The following is a 25,458-nucleotide window of genomic DNA, read 5'->3' on the forward strand; positions in this document are numbered from 1 at the left end:
TTTTGTTATGTTTTCATTATCATTTAGTTCAAGGTATTTCTCATTTTCCTTGTGATTTCTTCTTTGATTCATGGGTTATATAGAAGTAAGCTGTTTAATTTATGACTGTTTTCAAACTAGCTTTTATTATTATTTACTTTCATAATTATTATTATTACTGATTTTTAATCACATTCCATTTTTGTCAGAGAACATATTCTATATGACTTCAATCTTTTTTAAACTTATCAAGACTTGTTTTATGGCTCAGCATATGGTCTTTCTGGTGAGTGTTTTATGCACACTTGAAAAGAATGTTTGTTGTACTATTGTTGGATGTAATATTTGTTGATAATAATTAAATCAATATCATTGACAGTGTTGTTCAAGATTTCTGTATCATTAATGCTTTTCTATATAATTGGTCTGTGATTTCTTGAGAGATGAATGTTGGAATTATCAACTATAATTATGAATGTCTGTATCCCCTATCAGTTCTGTCAGTTTTTGCTTCATGTGTTTTGAACCTCAATTATTAGTGGCACATACATTTAGGATTATTATATTTTCTTGATGATTTTATTTGTCATTATGCATTATTCTCTGACTTCTGGTAATTTCCCTTATCCTGAAGTCTCTTGTCTGATATTATTTATCAACACCAGCATTTTTATGGTTAATGTTTTCATCATATATCTTTTTCCATCACTGCTTTTCATCTGTAGTTTTATATATAGTGTTTCTTATACATGGCTTATAGTTGAGGCTTTCTTCTCCTGCTTCCTTCAGTGTGCCTTTCAGTGTACAATTTCTTCCTTTTCATCAATGCATTCAGACCATTTATACTTTATGAACATTTTAAAGGTAACATTTCATTTCCATCTTGTTTGCATTATTACTGACAATAAGTTAGTTTCATTCTTATTGTTCTTCCTTTTGTGATATGTTTTATCTGACCGCTTTTAAGGTGTTCTCTTTGTCATTGATTTTTTTAATGTGCCTTGTTGTGGTTTTTTTATTTATTTAGTTAGTTTTGTTTTGCTTGAGGTTTATTTAGCTTCTTGGTTTGGTATTTTTCATGAAATTTGGGAAGTTTTTATCAGTTATTTCTTCAAAAATTTTTTGTTTCCCCTCCTGCTTTTCTGGAACTGTTCTGTAGGCCACTGTGGCTCTCTTAATTGTTTTTAGACGTTTTTGTTTTCTGTGTACTTCATTGTGAATAGTTTCTATTGTTATGTCTTTATTTTCTCTTTTCCAATTAAGCCCATCTAGTCATTTTTTTTTTTAATTATTAGCACCTTTAATTATTATTTATTTATGTATTTATTTATTTGGCTGTGTTGGGTCTTCGTTTCTGTGCGAGGGCTTTCTCTAGTTGTGGCGAGTGGGGGCCACTCTTCATCGCGGTGCGCGGGCCTCTCACTATCGTGGCCTCTCTTGTTAAGGAGCACAGGCTCCAGATGCGCAGGCTCAGTAGTTGTGGCTCACGGGCCTAGTTGCTCCGCGGCATGTGGGATCTTCCCAGACCAGGTCTCGAACCCGTGTCCCCTGCATTAGCAGGCAGATTCTCAACCACTGCGCCACCAGGGAAGCCCTAGTCATATTTTTTTATTTCAGATATTATGTTTTTCAGCTCTAGAAATTCCATTTGATTCTCTTTTATATTGTCCTACATTCATCTTAATTATGTTCATATTTTCCTTTAAATCCTTCAGCATATTTAATAAAGTTGTTTTAATGTTCTTGTCTGCTAGTTTCACTATTTTTATTGTTTCTGGGTCTTTTTTTGTTGAAACTGATTTTTACCTTAGTTATGAGTCATGTTTCCCACTTCCTTTGTACATCTAGCAATTTTTTATTAGATATAGGTATTGGGACTATTACATTATTTAGTGTCTGTTTTTTGGTGTCTTCCAAGAATGTTGCACATTGTTCTGGCATGCTTTTAATTAATATATGGATAGTTGTTTTTAAGTTTTGTTATGACGAATACAGGACTAGTTTATCTTTATTCCTAAGGTATGGTCTTTTTTGGACCTGAATTAGCTGGGTGTATGTACATATATATAGAGAGAGAGAGAGAATATACATACATACATACATATATATATATATATATATATACACATACATATATATATATATATATATATATATATAATGTCTTCTCAGTTTAGTAATTGCTGTGACCTCTTGGGTTTATTGTCTCTGTATCGTTGTCTAGAAAGAGTGTTTATGTAAAGATATGGGGCAGTCACTGAGCTCACCTCATTTGCTTCCCATGTTTCAGTGATTACGGTTTTGCATTACTCTTGTCCAGTCTGTGAAAGCAATTGTTTTATATACATTGGTTTATGATGGGATGACTACTGCAGTACCGTTACGGCCTGAGCAAAATTTTCTTCCAAGCATTTTTCATAGATTTTAATTTTATATATATTTTTACCTGTAAGACTTTTTTTAGTATTTTATTTATTCAGCACTTATTTTGATTTAAATCACATCTACCTTTTCATGCATTTTTTTTCCCCCGTGCAGGTTTGCAGATGATATTTTTCTCAGTTTTCATTTGTCAGAAAATGTCTTTATTTCAGTTTTATTCTTGAAGAGCAATTTCACTGTGTAAAGATTCTACTTTGGCAGATATTTTCTTCCATCACTTTGAAAATATCCCATTGTCCTCTGGCTTCCATTATTTCTTTTACAAAGTTTCCTGTAATTTTAGTTGTCTTTTTCAAGGTTATCTGTCCCTTTTTCCACCTTTGCATTTAAGATTTTTCTTTGTCTTTGCTTTTCAGGAATTTTATTATGATGTTCCTACACATTTTATTTATCTTTCCTTGGAGTTTGGAGTGCTTCTTAAATCTATGGTGTGGCATCTTTCAATTGATTTAGAAAATTCTCAACCCTGTCTTTTCAAATATTGTTTTTGCCCATTGTTTCTATCTTTCCTCAGGAACTCCAATTAATTTTATGTTAGAACTTTTCACTGTATGTGTCTTGAATGCTTTTATTCTGTTCATCCTTTTGTCTCTTTATGCTTCTAACTTGGTATTTTTTTCTGCCATCTCTTCCAATCACTAATTCTTTCTTGAGTTGACTCTAATCCTTTGTTAAATCTGTCCATTGAGTTCTTATTTTCAGTTCTAGGATTTTTATTTAGCTATTTCTTATAGTTTCTACTTACATGCCAAACTTTTCGATTTTATCTTCTATTTCTTTGTTTATTTTCCATGATCATTTAAAATTCCACTCTGATATCTTTATTATTTGAATTTCCTGTGGCCCTTTTTCCTTGGTTATTGAACATTGTCTTATTCCTTCATATGCCTAGTTCCTTTTTATTGTTACCAAACATTTTTTATTATGAGTTTTTTTGCAGTGAGTCATTTTGGTGGTGGACCTTTTCTCAGATCAGTAACTTTAAATGCAAAGGAACTTTAATTCCCAAAACTAAAATACAATCATTTAGAAATACACATCAGAATGTTTAGAAATAAACAGTGAACTAGTGGCCCATGTGCTTCTTCATTAGTAGGGAAGTAACAAGATAAAATGGCATAGAAAAGTTAAAATTAACGTTCGTTTTGTATAGACTTATTAATATATAGGTATTTGTTTCTTAGCCTGAAAAAGATTAAGCAGTGGATTTCGATTCATTTCCTTTCTCTTACAGGTCAAAACACAGTTTGTTGATACGGAATACTGGAAAGGAAACCTAAATATCTGGGTTACAAATTTGTGAACACAAATACTTCACCACTTGCTGTTTGATTTTCTTCTAGATGTAGATTTGCTCAGTAGCTAGCCAGCTATGTCTCAGGAGTCTGTAAATAGGAATACTGTGACTGTATGCAGTTTACTAATGGGATTAATGACTATCATAATTTTTAAGTACTGATGAGCATAAACACTATTTCTAGATATTTTCCATAGCTATAAAGTGATCTGAAAATATCTGTGATTCATATTGGTGACAGTGTCAGAGGTTCTGCTATTACTACTGTGGTTCATTTTCTAACATTCAGAGTTGAAGAAAATGCTAAGGAAATGCTAAATTTTAGTTAGAGGTTAATGAACATGAAGATGTCATTTTTTTCTCCTCATTCATGTTCATAGATGCCCTGTATTTTTCACAGACCTTTTAGGGATCTGTGGGCCCCAGGCCAAGACGACACCTTTGAACTATAGAAAAATCTAGCATTTGTGTCAAAGAACTAAGTACATAGAATACAGTGATATCTACTTGAACTAAAAATAGTAGAACTATTATAGTTTTATAGTATGTGTGACTATTTTTAAAGTAATAGAATAGTTATTTCAAATTGTCAGAATTAAGTGTAATAATTTCTCATTACAGTTTTGGAAAGACATTGTTGATGATAATGAAGTACGTGACCTCATTTCTGACAGAAGCAAGTCTCATGGTAAGTCAATGAGAAAATATTTTAAATAACTGAAATATCAATAATAAGTGAAATATCAGTTTAAGTAAAATATGTTTTCTTCTCTTGTAGAAGGTACATCAGGAGAATGGATTTGGGAATCTTTATTTCATCCACCTCGAAAGCTGGGCATTAATGATATTGAAGGACAACGGGTACTTCAGATTGCAGTGATTTTGCGAAATCTTTCCTTTGAGGAGGGCAATGTTAAGCTCTTGGCAGCTAATCGTACCTGTCTCCGTTTCCTATTACTTTCTGCACATAGTCATTTTATTTCTCTAAGGCAATTAGGCCTTGACACATTAGGAAATATTGCAGCTGAGGTAAGCATGTGACAGTAGCTTAAAACAGTTTTTATAGTTAGCACAATATTTACTTTAAAATTTTAGGATGTGGGATTATTATATTTGCCATAATTATAGAATATTAAATGCTTACATATAGTTTTTGCCTAAAGGTATTACACACTTTTGTGGAAAAAAAGAAATATTTGAAATGATGCTCCAGATTCATTGATGGCTATTCTCACAGTAATTACATTTTTTAAAGTTACGTAACGTTGTTCTGCTCATTTTTATTAAATTTGAAATATACATTTGGATCTAAATTGGAAGAAGCCTACCTAAACAGTAGTGTCCTTTTTTTTTTCCAGCTTTTATTGGATCCTGTTGATTTCAAAACTACTCATCTGATGTTTCATACTGTTACAAAATGCCTAATGTCAAGGGATAGATTTTTAAAGATGAGGGGTAAGCGCTCACTTAAGTTTCTCATTGTCTAAAGTACACAAGCTTTTTATCATCTTTTAAAAGACAAATACATGTTTGTGTGTGTATGCTTTTCAGGCATGGAAATTTTGGGAAATCTTTGCAAAGCAGAGGATAATGGTGTTTTGATTTGTGAATATGTCGATCAGGACTCATACAGAGAGATCATTTGTCATCTCACTTTACCTGATGTGCTGCTCGTAATCTCAACACTTGAGGTGCTATATATGCTCACAGAAATGGGAGATGTAGCTTGCACAAAAATTGCAAAAGTAGAAAAGAGCATAGGTAAGACTAAACCACAAAAAGCATTTAAGTTATTTTCTTTATTAAGGAAAAAATATTTAATGTGGTTGCTGTAAAAAATCACAATTGATATTTGGGGTTTACTGTTTATTTTGAGGAGTCATTACCCTTTCAGACACGCTTGTTTGTGTTATACTTTCTGCCTATTTTAGATAAGCAAGAAACTTCTATTATGTAGAGACCAGGATGCATGTGGCTATCAGTAATCTTTACTTCTTCTCTTTATTTCTATTACTATATATTAAATTTGAAATCAACAAGATGGCTATGTCTTACTCTGGGGGGCAGGTCCATCTGTTTTAAGTGGTCAGCTGCTACTATTAAGCAACTAAAGCTGAGTGGAACAAGCTTCCTTCTCTTGCTAGAAATGCTAGTAGTGGTATTATCCTCAAAATCAATGAACTCACCTTCTTAGTGGGTCATCAGTTTTAAACACACTTACTAAAACATGTCACGTTAACATTTTGCTCAGTGATTCAAATGATTTCTTTCTTTGGTATAAATATTAAAATCAGAGTTAATAAAGATTTGGCTTGAAAAGTATTATTATTGAGAAATTAAGATGTACTTTCCATATCACTGGTTCCTAAATCTGACTACACATCAGAATCACTTGGGAAGTTTTTTAAAAATGAAGATACCTAACAGCCACTCCAGAGCTTCTAAATCAGTCTTCAGAGATTGAGCCTAAAAATCTTTTTTAAGGATCCACAGATAATTCTGATGTACAACGATTCACAGACTGGCATTTGAGAAGCAGCGTTTTATATATGTATAGCATGTGTTTTTCAGCGATGTCATTGTTTTACAGTATTATTGACTAATAACTGTTGGTTTTTATTTTAGACATGTTAGTGTGTCTGGTTTCCATGGATATTCAGATGTTTGGCCCCGATGCACTGGCTGCAGTAAAACTCGTAGAACATCCAAGTTCCAGTCATCAAATTTTATCTGAAATTAGGCCACAAGCTGTAGAGCAAGTCCAAACCCAGACCCATGTAGCATCTGCCCCAGGTTAGTGTTTTTGTATAATCTTTTTCAGTGTGGTTATTGGTATGTCAGATTTAATACTACAGATAAATTTAAATATGCAGTACAGGGAACTGATATTTTACAGTAGAGTAGGCTAAATGAGAATTGAGTATGTACTTTAATTTCTTAGATATTATACATTCCAGGAGCAGCAGGATCAACATGAGCACAGAGGAAGAATAGTAGAATAGAGAAATGAAGTTGAGAAGGGTTTAGAGTAGTGTGAGGGATTAGATATTGTTCACAACTGTGAGAGTATTAAGTGCCCTAATGGGTTTGTGATTTCAGTCACTGGAGATTGATAGACCAGGAATTGGTTAATCATATGCTGCCTTATAATTCTCTCAGGTGGTCATCAGAATACATAAGTATAATATCCCTATTATTTCTAAATCTTGGACCAAACACCACAGAATCGGTAGGATCAGACATGTGTGCATGTGTATACAAATGCTAATACATGTGTATATACCTGTACTTGTGCACCCTTCCTAGGATCCCATGGGTCAACTCTATTTAATTCAAATATCTTTAATTAGAATTCGGACCTGTCCTTCAGCTCTTGAACTTCTTTCTCCTGGCTCATAATGAGTTATGATTTTTATATTTTAGCACTCTCAGCCTTTTTGTTCTCCACCTTCATTTGTCCTAACAAAAACAATCCATCTTTCACCTCACCTGCTCTCTTACCATTCCCAAGACATTTCTCTGTCCTTGTGTTTTAATGGAGGATGCTCACTTTCCCAGTTGATCTTAACACTTTGTAGTTACTCTGGGAGCTGTGTGGCATGAATTTCTTCAACTTCTTCCCCCTTCCCTTACAAACTTATTAGCATCTGAACTCATTCTCCTTCAACTTCCCCTTGTGTCAGGAAGAGATGTTAACTACTTCTGAATCTGTACTCTGAATATCAGTCTTTCCCAGCTACTCATTCCTATATCTTAAACCTCTTTTTCTTTACTTGCTTCTTCAGCCTAGAAATACATTTAGATCTTTCTCAACCTCTCCCACTATCCTTAAAACAAAAATCTCATTATCCTTAATCTTTAACTACCACATTCATTTAATCACCAAATCTTGTTGAGTCTTCCTAAATACTCTGTCTGGCCTTTTTGATTGCCAGTACTTATGCCTCAGTTCAGACTCTCCTCATCTCTCTCCAGCTGTCTTGTTCTCCTCTCATTTAATATTATCAAAATTGTATACTCTATTTACACAAAGTATGTAATATGTATCACATATCTCATTGATTTCCATTATGTCTTTCTGCAGTATATGGTAGAGTTGCATCGTATGTGCATTTAACTTACTTGAATTCAACTAACAGAACTGGACAGTAATAGAAAGCATGAAATAAGTAGGTAATTTTGACTGCTGATCTAGTCAGTGAGCTTTCGCCCATAGGCAATAGATGTTAAAGAGCCCAATACATATTGGAGAATCGATGATCAGAAATTAATAGTTTCTCAACCTTGAAAAGGAAATGAAACAGTTCATACTGCCAGTTAAGTGGGTAGTGGGGGTATGCTTTTATTCTTAAAGGAGAAACTTTTAAATTAATTTAAAAGATTAAGTTAATTGAGGGCCATAGAGAAACTGTGTTCAACAAAGAGTGGAATTAATAGATTATCAGTGATACATTGAACTATAATGGGTCATTTGAAGAATATTCAAAGGTAATTTTGATGAAATCTACTATTTTTTGCCTTATTGGTACCTGTGACCTTAATAAATGAACCCATCCCCCAAACTAAGAGTTGATCCTCATTGGCAAATGGATAAAATTAAATATTGAGAGTTGTGGCTTGCTTGCGTAGTAGTAAGTCATTGATAGAGGTTTGAATCGGCCTCTAAGAACCTAAAAGAGTTCATTTTTGAACTGGTGAGCACTTTATTACTTGCTCATCATGAATGACAACTCTGAATTGTTTGATTAGTTAACACTTATAGTTTGGCTTTTCCCCCCATAGTTTGTTTAATACTGTTTTCTAATGGAATGGTCATCTTCAAACTTTTTGCTCACTTCTGCTCATCACTATGAAAACTTGCATGACCTTTCACCCATTTTTAGGTTGACATCTAAATTTCTTTATCATAATTTAAATAGTTGCAAATAATATGTTTTTGTGTATATTAAATTGATATTTTAAAATAAAAGTTACAACACTTTTTGTATCCAGTGGAATATTGATGCTTACCACCATCCATTTAAAAAATAACACAGGGCTTCCCTGGTGGCGCAGTGGTTGAGAATCTGCCTGCCAATGCAGGGGACACGGGTTCGAGCCCTGGTCCGGGAAGATCCCACGTGCCGCGGAGCAACTAGGCCCGTGAGCCACAACTACTGAGCCTGCGCGTCTGGAGCCTGTGCTCCGCAACAAGAGAGGCCGCGATAGTGAGAGGCCCGCGCACCGCGATGAAGAGTGGCCCCCACTTGCCACAACTAGAGAAAGCCCTCGCACAGAAACGAAGACCCAACACAGCCATAAATAAATAAATAAATTTAAAAAAAAAAGAATTATAAAAAAATAACACAAACTCGTAATATTAGAAATTTTATACTATCCCTCTTTCTCCTTGAACTCATATCCACCACCCTATCAATGCTTACATAGACATTTTAATTTAAAGTTTTTCAGGCTTCTGTTATAAAGCTCTAAGTGTTTAAAAATTTATTTTATTGTTACAAGTTTTAGCAATAAATACTACATAAATCAATAGTAAATATATTACAGATTTTTGTAAATAATTATTAAATAAAAGATACAATTATTGGAAGTATATCTCTTAATGAGATAGACAAGACATTTTTCCCCTTGTTCTCCGGGAAGTATTACTCTAGTGTGTCTCTGAATGAATATTTTTTATTGCTAGAATAAAATTGGGTTCAGCATTAATTTTATCTCTGTTTTTCCTTTTTATAGATTTAAGTTGGAAATCTAGTTCACATCAGTTATAAGATGAGGGTAGAACTTAAAATTCTTTAAATTTCTTCATAATTATCTAAAAATTATTAAAATTGTATTTAATGATCTTCTGACAATTTGAGTTCTCCTTTGTTTTGGTTGAAATCAAAGAATTAACAGTACTTGACTTGTAAAATTATTTGTTGCCCAGTCATTATAGATACTTACTTTTAAGTTTATGAAAATATATCAAAAAGATATTAACAAGATATGACTGTAAATTATAAGTTGCTACTCTTTTACTTGGATGTACCTTGTTTAACCTAATATATTGAGGAAGTGTTAACACAGTGGTTCTCAAACTTTACGGTGCATCAGAGTCACCCAGTGGGCTTAAGTGCTGATTTCTGGGCTCCATACCCTGAATTTCTGATTCAGGTGGATCGGAGAATTTTCATTTCTAACAAGTTCCCATGAGATGCTGATGCTTCAGGTCAGGGCACTATACTTTGAGGACCACTGGGTTAGGAAAATTTACATAGTGTTCATTTTAAGACTATAATGTTTTTTGATAAAGTGCTTTTTATCACATGCATGAATACATTTTTGTCAAAGTCTTGGCACTGGAGATTTACCTCATTCAATTATGGAAAATGTCTGCCACATAATCTAACTGTTAAAGTTAGTCTTTATTATCAAAAGTGTCTTGCCTCAATTTGTTATTTAGAAAAAGTCCAACCTTATTTTTCAATCCAAGAATACATGTTACTTTGTGTTCCTATGATACCTTCCTTATTTCAGAATTCTGAGATAGTTAAACTTGTCATGAGTTTGTCATGTGAATGAAATAAGATGCCACCACCTTCAATATTACTTTAAAATATTCTGAATGCTTTACTTACACAAGATTGTCTCAAAAGTAATGCACTCTTTGATAGTAATTGAGGGATAGAGGAGGAAAGGACGTTAAGCAAAAATTGTCATCACTTTATAATATATCTGAATTCAGAACACACCAAAGGGCCAGAATACCCAATTTCTAATGCCCTACATTGCCCTTAACTATAATATATAAAACACTGGGATAGACCAGAAGCCCTACCCTAATGCCTTGGTTTAAAGAAGTTTTGTGGACACTAATATTTCCACATCTCCCTTTGGTATTCCAGAGGTTTTTACACCATCATCATCATCATTGTAGCTAACATAGTAGCACTTACTATGTGCCAGGCATTGTTTTAAGTGACTTACATATAAACTCCTCTAATCCTCATGACGATCTATGAGGTCAATGTATTGTTACTTTTCCCCATTTTATAGTCAGAGGAGTTAGGTAGCTTTCCCAGCTAGTGAGTGATGGAACTTTAGAGCCAGCCTCTCTGGCTCCAGAGTCATGCATTTAACTGTATCTTACAGTGCTCTAAAGGATGGGTGAGAGTTAAGACTTCCTATTCCAAGGTGGTTAAAGAGCAGTCATCAAAGAGGAGGTCATGTTTTCAGGCAAAGCAGTTTTAGGAGGGAATATATACAAAACTTTGAGTATCTGAAAATTGATTCCTCTTAAAGTATACGTGCCTTTGTATCCTTTGGAATGTCTTCATGTATCCTGAGGACAGTGCTTTTCATTTTGTAGCCACTTTTATAGTAATTATACATTTCTGGTTTATGCTTTTAATTGAGGCTGTATCATTCTTCTTTATGCATTGTTTATAAAGTTTCTCATAATTTCAACATAGTTTCTAATGTTTCCTGCAATTGGTTGTTAATTGATTCAGATTTCAGTCAGAGTAGGGTATACTCTCAGTATAATTGATGAAGAAAAGGGAAGATTTCTACATAGGTTTAGGCCCTAGAAGGGTATTTTCTGTAACAGTGTCATCAAGTTAGAGAAGAAAAAAGATAGGCTGGGGTTGCCCAAGGAAAATAATTTTGGTTCTAATTATTATGTTCTGTTAAGAAGCAGAATATCACAATATGGCTTCTGAAATGTGACAGACCTGAATTCAAATTCAGCACCCCTAAAAGAAGGCTTTCCAGATAACACCCTATCTCCAGCTCTACTATTTCCATCATGTGTTCCTTTGTGAACTTAATCTCTGAGCTTTAATTATTTCATTTGCAAAATGGGGACAGTTAAATTTAGAACTATATGTAAGATTAAAACAAATCACATAAATATAAATGGCTTAATACAGAATAAATATTTACAACTGGCCGGCTGCTGTTAGCTGTATCCCAGTGGAAGCCTGGGGTCTCATCAGACAAAGGTCACGATTGCTTCAGATCATTCACAGATTGGGCTGAGCTGTGGGGCTCCTCTAGTTCCAGTAATTTAGAAATTCATTTGTTTTTTTGAGGGTTCTGAGAAGTTTTGCTAAAATGTCACCTGAAAAAAAGTAGGTACATTTTGTAGGTTTAAAAAGTATAAATTAATAATGCTGATTCAATGGTGAAACAGTATAATTTTTATCTATAAATATGTAAGATTCATATTTTATTATAAACTTATTGTAATATGACTAAGTTTATATTATCTCATATTTTTCTTGTCTTCATTAGTTCCAACATAGAAGTTAGCTATTTGTTCATCATATCCAGTAATTTTATATATGCCACTTATAGAGTTAATGTTAATCTTTTAAATTCAGAAGTGAAATTATTTGTGATGCAATCTGCTTCTGTAACTAAACTGAGAGATGCTTATTTATTGATGTGTTGTGCTGTGTGACCTTCACCTAGTTATTTTAATCACTTTGAATCTCAGGTTCCCACCTCACAGAATTAAGAAAGATAATATAGATAAAGTTAAAACTCAGTGTCTGACAGTGGGAAAAATAGAGTTTATATTAGTGAAATAATCCATATTATCGTTATTATTCAGATGATTGCGAGGTTAAAAAAATAGTTTGTATGAAGCATCTAAGATAGCGCCTGGTATAATATGTGCTCCATTATACGTTTCTTTCTCAAATTTGTATATTTTCAGTATGTTTATACACCTTTTTAAAAGGTATTCATTGTCAGTATTAATTGGTTCAGTATCCATGAACTAAGTATGGCATATAGTTTTAAAAAATGATGTAGCTAATGTATTTCTTTCTTTAGCTTCCAGAGCAGTTGTAGCACAGCATGTTGCTCCACCTCCAGGAATAGTGGAAATAGATAGTGAGAAGTTTGCTTGTCAGTGGTAAGTGGTTTATTTCTATTAAGGCTTTATCCTTGGGAAGAATAAAGCAAATGAGAAAAGGAAATGTATTTCAGCAGTCATCCAGAATGTTTTACTCTGTATTTCTTTTTAGTTAGGGTAGGATATCATTTATACAAAGAAAGGGCAATGTAAAATCACTTCACCTGTATTTTGGAATAGTTTGAAAAAAAATATTTATCAGAATTTTCAGAGTTAAAATAGTCTTTGACTAGAATTTCATTAAATTACACCACTCCTTTTCAAGTAAAATTTGTGTGAAAAAGTTATCATTGGCTTTGTAGAAAATAAGGTTTGTCAGATTATAGAATTTGTTTTTCTTAAGTTAACGTTTTATTAAAACTGAATTGGACTGACTTTAAGAAAATAGAACCAGATTTTGTTGTTAAATGTCCCTCTTTTTGAGCAAAAGCAAAGCTTCTCATTCATTGCTAGTTAATTTTTCCTTTTTGTGAGTAGTAAGGGGTAACTAATCAAATAATAGAATAGCCAGTATGTCTACATTGAAATAATCAACTTGAAAATAATATTTTCTTGAGAAGACTGACTGGTCACATCTCAGCCACTTTCTGAAAAAAATAAATGTAGACTTGGTTAGAACCATTTCATTTTTTCATGGCTAGTTGCCTCTACATTGTTTATGAATTTCAACTTTAATTCTTTAGAAGATTAACAGATTGAAATGTAAGATCACTTTTCAATGATGTATTACTTTAAAAAATTTCTTCCTTTGATCCCTTTTCCCCCATTCTCTAACATTATTTTTCTCCCATTCCATGCTCCTGTCACTCTGTGTTCCATATTTTTGGTGCTTTGTTATCTGTGTTCCTATGACTATTTTCTCTACTTTTCCACTTTGCTTAAATCAGGTTTATGGTAATATCTCTAATTATTTGCTTTTTCCTCATGTTCTACATTGTTACACCTTGACCCTTTATATATGATGAATCTTATCCAGTAATATTTGGAAATATTTATCTTCTATATTGAAACCAAAACAAGTTTTTTGTGTCTGGTCTTTTTGAAAGCTTAGTACTCAAAGGGTTATGAAAGTTGGAAAAAATATGTACCACATCCAACGTAAAATGTGTGTGTGTTATAGACTTGGTCTTATAAATCCCTGTTGCATATTTCTGCCATTTCTAGGGAGGAGGAGGAGAGAAGCATCTTAAACTATTTTATCATAATTATCATTTGATTCAGTTAATAAGAAACAGCTGTAGGTTGGCCTGTCATGTATATGGTGAGTCCTAGAAAGAGTCCTATAAGGATAACTAGGCCTCCAATCCCAATTTATAGGTGAAGTCACTTTATGACAAAGACAAACTGAAGTTTGAATTACCTTGTAATTGGTTAAGAATAGAGTCTCTGAAGGGGAAGGGGAGTGTGCAGCATGGGAAGTATCACTGTTTTAGGAAGCAGTTAAAAGCTTTGGGAGAGTTTTTTCTGAAGAAATTTAATCCAAGAGCAACAGAAGTTTAACTTTAAGTTCAGTTTTTCCTCCATTTGTCACATCGCCAACAACTCTTAAGTGGGAACTTCTGTTATATTTTGATTATTACAAGACGGGAACCTGAGTATTCACTGAATAAAATTTGTTGTAGTATATTTGTTGCCAGCGGACCAACCCTGCTGATGTATTCACATCCCGGTTTTTATATTTGTTGATAATGATTTTTTTATACTAAAATAAGTATGATTAAGTAGTTAATCTCTTTTTACTTTATTTACTCTGTCTAAAACCTAGCATGTATTTTTGTTAATAATATATGAGACAGTGAAATTTGATCAGTAGACATAATTATTACTTTATAACACATTGCCTTCAAATGGTTTTGTATATTTAAGTATGGACTCTCCTATAGTATATTGCATAATGCCATATATTTTTCTCCTCTTTTAGGTTAAATGCTCATTTTGAAGTAAATCCAGATTGTTCTGTCTCTCGAGCAGAAATGTATTCTGAGTACCTATCAACTTGCAGTAAATTGGCTCGTGGTGGAATCCTAACGTCAACTGGATTTTATAAATGTCTTAGGTAGGATTTATATTTCATAACTTTAAATAAAGTCAATTTTCATCATTTACAACACCCCTTGCTCTTTAGGGAACACACCAGCTATCTACCTAGTTTTAAATATCTCCACTACTTGAAATTTTGTATGGTTAGATTGTAGTATGATGGAAGTTTAAATACAAGGGAATTTTGGAAATCACATCTGGTGTTTGTGTTTAACCATTACTAGGCTTATCAAAGAAAGAAAAGGAAGAAATTACGTTTACTTTTTTTCCACCTACTTTTACGCATTAAAGATATGGCTTTCACCCTTTTAAATCTTGACTAATAGTCTGTCACTAAACTCTGTCCTCAAATATCATGGCTTTTTTAATATATATAAATTTATTTATTTATTTATCTTTTTATTTTTGGCTGCATTGGGTCTTCGCTGTTGTGCATGGGCTTTCTTTAGTTGTGGCGAGTGGGGGCTACTCTTCGCTGCGATGGCTTCTCTTGTTGCGGAGCACAGTTTCCAGGCGTGCGGGCTTAATTAGTTGTGACACGTAGGCTCAGTAGTTGTGGCTTGCGGGCTTCAGAGCATAGGCTCAGCAGTTGTTGCGTACAGGCTTAGTTGCTCTGCGGCGTGTGGGATCTTCCTGGACCCATGTCCCCTGCATTGGCAGGCGGATTCCTAACCACTGCACCACCAGGGAAGTCCCATGGCATTTTGATATTTTGCAAAGTTCATAAAATAGGCATTGCCTAGATGCAGCTTTTTTGTTAATTACAGTAGAATTGTTTTAAACCCAACAGTGTTAATAAATAATGATTTTTAAAATTGGAGAATTGACCTTTTATATTTAATTCCTTGCTTCCCACCCTTGCAGAATATAACTGTATGATTCATACTGGTTCGTACATAAGTAGCAGTGAATATGCTGCTGCCATTCGTGTAGCAGTTAAAAGTTAGTGTTTTTTGTTAATGTGCTAGTTATTAAAACTGACTATGTGTGTACTTTACAGAACGGTCTTTCCAAATCATACAGTGAAGAGAGTGGAGGATTCCAGTAACAATGGGCAGGCACATATTCATGTAGTAGGAGTAAAAAGGAGGGCTATCCCACTTCCCATTCAGATGTACTATCAGCAGCAACCTGTTTCTACTCCCGTTGTTCGTGTTGATTCTGTTCCTGATGTATCTCCAAGTCCTTCACCCGCAGGTATTAATTTTTATTGTGTTTTAAATATTACCGATTTAATAAGAAGACTAAATGAAAGCTTATATACCTTTAAGATGTATAACTTTTCCTTGTTTTTCCGGTAGCATTTTATTTCTCGTTCTGTTATTTTATCAGATTCATATGATGCAAAGTTGTTAATTTCTTAAGACTATTTTCTCTCAAATTGAGTAAAATAATTTCTACATGCAGCTTTTCAGTCACTTCATTATGAATTTTGACTTTTCCCTATATTTTCAGGAATCCCTCACGGACCACAAACTGTAGGAAACCATTTTCAGAGGACTCCTGTTACCAACCAATCTTCAAGTTTGACTGCAACACAAATGTCTTTTCCAGTACAAGGTGTTCATACCGTGGCACAGACTGTTTCAAGAATTCCACCAAATCCTTCAGTTCATACCCACCAGCAGCAAAATGCTCCGGTGACTGTCATCCAAAATAAAGCTCCAATTCCTTGTGAAGTCGTTAAGGCTACAGTAATCCAGAATTCTATACCCCAGACAGCAGTTCCTGTTAGTATTGCTGTGGGAGGAGGAGCTGCTCAGAGTTCTGTGGTTCAGAATCCTAGCACAGGGCCCCAGCCTGTTACAGTTGTGAATTCCCAGACACTGCTTCACCATCCACCTGTAATCCCACAACAGTCTCCATTGCACACAGTGGTACCGGGACAGATACCTTCCGGCACGCCTGTTACGGTAATTCAACAAGGTGTCCCACAGAGTCACATATTTGGCAGAGTACAGAACATGCCAGCGTGTACTTCTGCAGTTTCACAGGGTCAGCAGTTAATCACCACATCACCCCAACCCGTGCAGACTTCGTCCCAGCAGACGGCAGCTGGCGGTCAGCCACAGGACACGGTTCTCATAGCACCCCCACAGTACGTAACGACTTCTGCGTCCAACATTGTCTCGGCAACTTCAGTACAGAATTTTCAGGTAGCTACAGGACAAATGGTTACCATTGCTGGTGTCCCAAGTCCACAGCCCTCAAGGGTAGGGTTTCAGAACATTGCACCCAAACCTCTCCCTTCTCAGCAAGTTTCATCAACGGTGGTCCAACAGCCTATTCAACAACCACAGCAGCCAACCCAACAAAGTGTAGTGATTGTAAGCCAGCCAGCTCAACAAGGTCAAACTTATGCACCAGCCATTCACCAAATTGTTCTTGCTAATCCAGCAGCTCTTCCAGCTGGTCAGGCAGTTCAGCTAGCTGGACAACCAAACATTACTCCATCTTCCTCACCATCACCTGTCCCAGCTACTAATAGCCAGGTCCCTACTGCCATGTCATCTTCTTCCACCCCTCAGTCACAGGGACCACCTCCTACTGTCAGTCAAATGCTATCTGTGAAAAGGCAGCAACAGCAGCAGCATTCACCAGCACCCCCACCACAACAGGTACAAGTACAAGTTCAGCAACCACAACAAGTGCAAGTGCAAGTTCAACCACAGCAAACAAATGCAGGAGTTGGTCAGCCTGCTTCTGGTGAGTCAAGTCTGATAAAACAGTTGCTGCTTCCAAAGCGTGGTCCTTCAACTCCGGGTGGTAAGCTTATTCTCCCAGCTCCACAGATTCCTCCCCCTAATAATGCAAGAGCTCCTAGCCCTCAGGTGGTATACCAGGTGGCCAATAATCAAGCAGCAGGTTTTGGAGTGCAGGGGCAAACTCCAGCTCAGCAGCTATTGGTTGGGCAGCAAAATGTTCAGTTGGTCCAAAGTGCGATGCCACCTACAGGGGGAGTGCAAACCGTGCCCATCTCGAACTTACAAATATTGCCAGGTCCGCTGATCTCAAATAGCCCAGCAACCATTTTCCAAGGGACTTCTGGCAACCAGGTAACCATAACAGTTGTGCCAAATACAAGTTTTGCAACTGCAACTGTGAGTCAGGGAAATGCAACTCAGCTCATTGCTCCAGCAGGAATTACCATGAGCGGGACCCAGGCAGGAGTTGGACTTCAGGTGCAAACGCTTCCAGCCTCTCAAGCATCTCCAGCTGGACAATCATCTTGTACTACTGCTACTCCCCCATTCAAAGGTGATAAAATAATTTGCCAAAAGGAAGAGGAAGCAAAAGAAGCAACAGGTTTACATGTTCATGAACGTAAAATTGAAGTCATGGAGAACCCATCCTGCAGACGAGGAACCACGAACACCAGCAATGGGGACACGAAGGAAAATGAAATGCAGGTGGGAAGTCTTTTAAATGGGAGAAAGTACATTGACTCAAGTCTACCTCCTTCAAACTCAGGGAAAATTCAAAGTGAGGCTAATCAGTGCTCACTAATCAGTAATGGGCCATCATTAGAATTAGGTGAGAATGGAGCATCTGGAAAACAGAACTCAGAACAAATGGACATGCAGGATATTAAAAGTGATTTGAAAAAACCTCTAGTTAATGGAATCTGTGATTTTGATAAAGGAGATGGTTCTCATTTAAGCAAAAACATTCCAAATCACAAAACTTCCAATCATGTAGGAAATGGTGAGATATCTCCAGTGGAACCACAAGGGACTTTCGATGCCACTCAGCAAGATACTGCCAAAGGTGATCAACTAGAAAGAATTTCTAATGGACCTGTATTAACTTTGGGTGGTTCACCATCTGTGAGCAGTATACAGGAGGCTTCAAATGTGGCAACACAGCAATTTAGTGGTACTGATTTGCCTAATGGACCTCTAGCTTCAAGTTTGAATTCAGATGTGCCTCAGCAACGCCCAAGTGTAGTTGTCTCACCACATTCTACAACCTCTGTTATACAGGGGCATCAAATCATAGCCGTTCCCCACTCAGGATCAAGAGTGTCCCATTTTCCTGCCCTGTCATCTGACGTTCGGTCTACAAATGGCACAGCAGAATGCAAAACTGTGAAGAGGCCAGCAGAGGATAATGATAGGGAAACAGTCACAGGAATTCCAAATAAAGTGGGAGTTAGAATTGTTACAATCAGTGACCCCAACAATGCTGGCTGCAGTGCAACAATGGTTGCCGTGCCAGCAGGAGCAGATCCAAGCACTGTAGCTAAAGTAGCAATAGAAAGTGCTGTTCAGCAAAAGCAGCAGCACCCACCAACCTACGTACAGAGTGTGGTCCCACAGGTGAGTCATTCTCCTATCACATTTCTCTTACAGAAATCCTGATGTGTAAATATGATTTTAGGGGGAAATGCACTGTTTTTCCATGTTTTACCGTGAAAAGTTAATTGGGTCGGCTCATCAATGTACTTAAGCTGTCGTGCTCTTTCATTTTTCTCTGTTTTTTTGTAATATTAAACAGTTTTCAGTTGTTAACTTTAACACATGGTTTAAAGCATCTTTCTGTTTTGTTATAGACCCAAATTAGTAATTTTGTAGACCCAAGATAGAGAAGCACTTCTAATCTAACGTCTTTGGGGGAATTTTTAAAACGTAACTTAGTCTCCTATGTTAGGGGGGTGCAGGGTTGCCAAGGGTTCTCCAAAAGGGGATTTCTGTATTTGATTTTGACCTGAGTGTATTTTTGTGCCTTCTTTCACAGTACTTTTGTAAAAAAGGTGAATTCCATAAGAATCTTATCGAGTGTGTTCTTGTTATATCTATGTATTGAATTAGTTGCCCTTATTCTTTAAAAAGGTTTATTTCTTATTATTGCAATTTGTTTCAGCTATTCCAGTATTTTAAATTTTGTGTTTCTTATTCCTTTGCTCTACTGTCATGTTTCTGCTATTCCCTTTTTAATATATACTATCCCGTCTCTGCATGCCTTAGTAAATAAAAGTGTTTTCTTGAATCCGTGCTACTGAATTGAGGGTCCAATCAGCCTGTAAAGATTTTAAAGACAATCTTGTATGCTATTTCCTGGATTACTACTTTTTCATTCTCTCTCCTAATTACTACATAACCAGAACCTTCTGTGACTGTTGCCAACTCTGCTAGCATTCTTCTGGCTTGGGTTTCTTCTCTGTGCTTATGATGATAACAGCAGATTGTTGGTATTGGTACCAAATCTAGATGGCAAAGCAGGGGTGGTGGGGGGGAGCAAAATGGAAGATGAAAAAACGAAGAATCCCTTGCTTCAGAGCATGTCATTCACTAATATGCGTCTTTCTTCATGTGAATGGATAAAGCTGCTCTGGGGGCAGAATGAGGTTTTCAATTCATATGTTAGTATTACTTAGATCTATTTCAAGCTACCTAAATAGGTTGAGTATTCTTTAGTGGATATTATGTACATGGCAATGATTAATAAGGAGTTTCGGTGGAAAATACGAAATCATTTTTACTCAAACTTTTACAAGTTAAGTTTTTCATTTATTAAGCACACTAAAAAAGTTCTTTTTAATAATGAAGTGTCTAACATAATAGTAAGCGTTCAACACATTGTTTTAATTTTATATTTAATAATTTCCCAATTCATCTTGATTATGTGTTTGACTTTTTTTTCCTTTTAGATTCCTTTATAATCCTAAAGAGTTATAGTAGACCAAGCCAAATTAGAGAAAACCTCTATTACTATGGAATTGTTTCATCCACCCTCATTTTTTGTGTCAACCTTCCAGTGTGGTTATATTCAATAATGATACCTAAATAACAAAAACTGAACAACAGTACTGGCTAAGACTAGGACCTGTGTTAGGAATTTTGCACTAAAGCATTTTGTTATTGGATCCTGAAAGAAAGTCTATTAGGTAAAAATTATAATTTCATTTTAGAGATGAGGCCCTCCAGTGCTAAATAACTTGCCCACGGTTACCAGCTAATATGAGGTAGTACCAGGACTGAAACCTGGGTGTGTGTCTGAAACCAAAACTCATGCTATTAATCCATTTCTCCGCTATTCTAAAAGATTTCTTTGTAAAGTCTTAGATATCCCTTTTGTATGTAACATATTGATTATTTTAACTACTAGGTTATAGGATGTGAGTACCACCGAATGATAATTTTAGGATATTAATGCTAGAATTTAACATATTGGACATGCATACATCTAACTCAAGCCATAAAATTATTCCTAATCTGAAAAATGTGTATAAACTTTTTATGTATTCTCCCCAGGAATGTAGTTTATTTAAAATAGCTACGGTCTAAAGTTGGTATTTGGTTGGCATGTAGAAATTTATACCTTTGCAAGGAAAAAGAGACATAACATACATGGTGTCTGTGATAATGAGAAACAAAAAAACAGGATGTGTATGTATAACTCTTAGCACAGTGCCTGCTACACGGTCTGGCACTCCGTAATGGTGCAGGTATATTTTATCTTATATATAAAGATAAGGTACCTATAAAGGCTAAAAAAGTATCAACTGTTCAAGATGGAATCATAAGTTTCCTTTGAAGGGAGGCCGTTGGGCCATCGTAAGAGCCTGCTAATAAAAAACCACTTCCGTTGTTGCCCAGAGTCTTCAAATTTCTTTATATACTCTCAAAGTTGCATTTTAGGCCTTGGTTTAACACCATTTTATTCACTATTTGAATTGGTACTTAAAGGGGTAAATGAAATAGAGGAATTTAAATGTGATTTTTTTTTTTAGCCATACCTTGTTATTTCCACCATTTTAAGGGGTCTGGGGATGTTAAGGAGGCACCTTTACCCCAAGAAGGGACTTCCAGACTTTTGCAGAATGCTCAGAGCTGGAAAGACTGCAGGGAAACGTCCCTGCTGAGAATGGCCAACGGGTAATCCTTCCTAATACCATTGTTACTTAATTTTTCTTTGCTCAGTTTTGTTCCTCTCACTCCCATTAATCAGCTGTATTAATTTCATTACAGGAAAAAAAGCTAGCAACAAATAAAGGAGAAAGATATGTGAAAGTAAATAATATAACCATAGATTTTGTTTTTAAATAGTATTTAGCTGGGTAGGTTATATAAATACAAAATAAATTGTACTTCAAGGCACACTTCTTTATTTGTAACTATTATTTGCAAGCTAGAGTGCAAGAACATGGGTACCGTTTCTGAAAGCCGTACTCTCTTCCACTATTCCTGAATTTGTATCTGCTGGAGGCATAGTATGATTGGCATGTAAAATAATAAAAATGGAAGAAAATTAGTTATAAATACCTAAAGACTTGTCTTTTTCAGGAGCATGTAAAACACATGTTGAGTATATCTGTATCTGTTCATCCCATGATCTGATGCCATACCTAATTCTTGTATATAAAAATAGTTTACTTAAGGATGTACTTATTTAAGGCATTTTATAGATGCTGCTCCTCAGTTTCCTGTCCTTCGTACGTGAATCCTTTCTGAAATGGTGCTAACACTGAATATGGGTATCTTCCTGGTCCCTTTTTCTTTGATAAAGCGTTTGAAAAGTTACTCAACCCATCAGAAAGCATACCTGCAGCCTCAAGGGGGCAGTGTTTAGTCATAGCCATAGAAAATCATTTTAGCAAGAGTCACAAAAATGTCATTTTAATGGGTTTTTTTTTAAAGAGTATTACTGCTTAGATTAGTAGACTAGTAGTACACTGTAATAATTAAAGTCATTACCACTAAACGTATTTTTTTGTTTACATTTCAATGTGTTCTTATAAGACAGGCTTGGTATGTATGTATTATCTAGTTATACTCAATAAGAGGAAAACAACTGGATAGTTTAGGAAAATAAGGGAATATTAGAGCAGAAAGAGCCTTAGATATTATCTTGTCCATAACCCTCATTTTTAAGAGTTGAATTAAGTCTCCCACACTCACAGAGACCTCTTTTCCAGTGATTTCTGTTATTGTCTTAATTCTGTTCTCTAAAGATCTGTACTACATTTAGACTAAATGTAATCTCTTTTATATCACATTTAGAGTAATCTAGTTCTTTTTACGTACAAGCGTTTAAAAGTATCTCTCCTTACTCACCTCTTCTTTAGAGTGTATTTTCCTAATCATTTCAATTAGACCTTAGGTGTTATAGTGTCTGGTTTATTCATCATCCTGTTTACCTCAACCGGTTCCATTTTCTAAGTGGCTTTCAAAATGTGTAGCTAGAATTGAGCACAGTATTTCATTACTACTTAGTAAATAATTTATTTTGAGAAAAATAAATTATGACTTTGTAGTTTTTCTAACACAGTTTGCATGTTTAAATTTTAGTCTTATTCTAAGGTTTTTTTAAAGCTTAATATTAATAAGAAAGAAAACATGTAAGAACTTCAAATCCCAAGTCATATATCAGAAAATATCATCAGTACAGTCTAGAATTTTCAGCCGTAGTTTATTCTTGAAAAGATGATAAAGGCAAGATTATAATGTCTTATTTTAACAAAAAGAAGTCTCTTTGCCAAAAATGAAACTGCTACACTAACATTTTTAGATAATTTTACATTACAAAAGGAATCAGAATTATTTCATATTCTTTGTGTAATTTTACTTTTCTGGTCACACACTACTGGAGAGGTACTATAATATGAAAAATTAGTTCTACCTCAATAGAGTAGAGCAATGGTAAAGAATATTGCTGAAGAGTGATCATTCCAAAAACATGATTTTGAGACCTACTTTTACATTCACATTTGAGTTAGGGTTATGGTTAACGATCGGGCACTTTTACATCCTGAAAGAAATATATTTTGCATCTTATGTAAAAGACCTAGTTCTTAAAACATAATTAATTTAAGTAGTACTTTGAAAAACATGCAATACAATATAAACAACCTACTTAAAAATCAGTTTTGTTGAAAGAAATGTGTAATTTTTTATTATAGGAGGAAACCTAAAAATACTAACTCCTTTAGTCAAAGAAAATACGAGTCTTGGAATTTCTCATTTGGTACCTTTTATAAGTACTGTACTTCTTTTTGTTTCATTGATATATTTATCTCTGTTTATTTTGTGTTGTTTCTTGTTTTTTATTGTGAAAATTTTTAAACATACAGAAAAGTAGAGCCAATAAGCCTCCATGTATCCTTCACCCAGCTTTAGACGTTGTCACCATTTTGCCTTTCTAGTTTCATCTCTTCCCCACCATTTTTTTCCCTGAAGTAAAGTAAATCCCAAACATTATTTCATTTCACCAGTGAATACTTTAGTATATATTTATAAATACTTTTAAATATATATATATCCATTATATGGATAATAGTAGTTTAATATTATATGACACCCAGTTCATGCTCAGTGTTCCCTAGTTGTCTTTAAAAATGTGTTTCTTAAACATTTTGTTTGACTTAGGATCCACCAGTTTTCTACACATTGCATTTGGTTAATATGTCTTTTATTCCTTCTTAATTTAACAGCTTGGATTAACTTCAGTCATCCTTGCCACATCCCTCATTAATCATTAACAGTTGGGGCTAAAATACCCTATGATTCCCTGTTATTTAACTTTTCTGTATGAGACCAGTAAGAGTTCTACATTGAAGAAGGAAAAATAGGATAAAGCTTTGTTAGCACTTATAAAAACAAAAATAAGCTTAATTTACAAATATATGACAGGGGAGTCAATAAAATACCTAATGTAAATGGTAATAGTGTAGGGAACCAGAAAGTTCATTATGAGGGAATTTGAGAGCTCTGACAAATTTACCCTTTAGTTAAAATTCTGGGATTATATTTGTGTCACTCTTCAGTATTTGTATTTGGCTCAAACTGATCCTCTTGGTTACTCCTACTTATTAGAATTTCCTGGAATTTTTTATGCAGTATTTTCATTTCAAGGAAACAGTTTGACTAATTTTTTGCTGTTGTTGTTGTAAATAGATTGATTCTAATGTTATCTTCCCTTCCTTTCTCTCTGATCCTCTTCTCTCCCCACCCCCGCCCCCAAACCCCCCGGTTCTGCTTTCTTACTCTTAGTTTATATGGCTTTAAGAATCCACAGGTGAATGATTGTCAATCCATGTTCCCAGCTTTAACTTCTATTGATAGATAATTGCACTTATTGATCTGTCCCTGTCTCCAAAGTGAACTCATCATCTTTCCTCCAAAATATGGTTTCCCTCTGTACTTCTCTATTAGCATAAATAATAATTGTAACAACTGGCATTTACTGAGAATCAGAGCCAGGCTCTTCATGTATAGTTTCTCTAGTCTTCCCACCATCCCAGAAGTTAGATTTTATTATTTACACTTTATAGATGAGGGAATTGAGGATCAGAGAGGTTAAGTAGTTTGCCCAGGGTCACATAGCTAGTTAAAAGGTAGATTGAAATTCTGTGTCCTGATCTGTCAAGCTGGAAAGTCCACATCCTATCCATGATACCTGTACTGCCCTAAAATGCGTGTTTTTCATGCATGTATATGTTTTCTCACAATATGATAAAATAATAAGAGTGGGACCCTATTAGAGAAATAACTTCAATCACATCCCAAAGTAGACTTTTTTTTTTCTTAGAGCTTGGAACTCAAAAGTTCTTATGACTTCACATTTCTAAGAACCTTTTCTTTTGGCATTTTATTCTCTTCCTTTATTCATCTTTATGCTGTGGCCTTATATGTTTGTGTTTTGTCTATTTTTAAAAAATTATTATGACTTTCAATAAGAGGTTTTCAGCAATTTTTAACTTAATTTTGCTCCACTATTTCCAATATTACCTTATAAATAAACAAATATATTTAATATTTTCCCAAAGTTTAAATGTATTACCTTTAAACAATGT

The 25,458-nt window shown here is 34.8% G+C and overlaps 1 protein-coding gene across 2 annotated transcripts in view; it reads left to right on the forward strand.

Annotated features, from left to right (window-relative positions):
- The window catches only part of ARID2 (AT-rich interaction domain 2), a 169,612-nt gene that overhangs the window by 109,231 nt on the left and 34,923 nt on the right, over positions 1–25,458 (forward strand). The window contains exons 7-15 of one of the 2 annotated variants that reach the window (XM_059935721.1): positions 4,340–4,406; positions 4,497–4,747; positions 5,077–5,173; positions 5,270–5,479; positions 6,344–6,511; positions 12,542–12,623; positions 14,545–14,679; positions 15,664–15,860; positions 16,119–18,982. In XM_059935721.1, the coding sequence (XP_059791704.1) occupies positions 4,340–4,406; positions 4,497–4,747; positions 5,077–5,173; positions 5,270–5,479; positions 6,344–6,511; positions 12,542–12,623; positions 14,545–14,679; positions 15,664–15,860; positions 16,119–18,982 (4,071 nt within the window). The remainder of the gene's footprint in view (positions 1–4,339; positions 4,407–4,496; positions 4,748–5,076; positions 5,174–5,269; positions 5,480–6,343; positions 6,512–12,541; positions 12,624–14,544; positions 14,680–15,663; positions 15,861–16,118; positions 18,983–25,458) is intronic. The other variant, XM_059935722.1, reaches the window with a different exon arrangement.

The sequence above is a fragment of the Balaenoptera ricei genome, chromosome 10 (genome assembly GCF_028023285.1).
Source record: "Balaenoptera ricei isolate mBalRic1 chromosome 10, mBalRic1.hap2, whole genome shotgun sequence".
NCBI classification, from domain to species: Eukaryota; Metazoa; Chordata; class Mammalia; order Artiodactyla; family Balaenopteridae; genus Balaenoptera; species Balaenoptera ricei.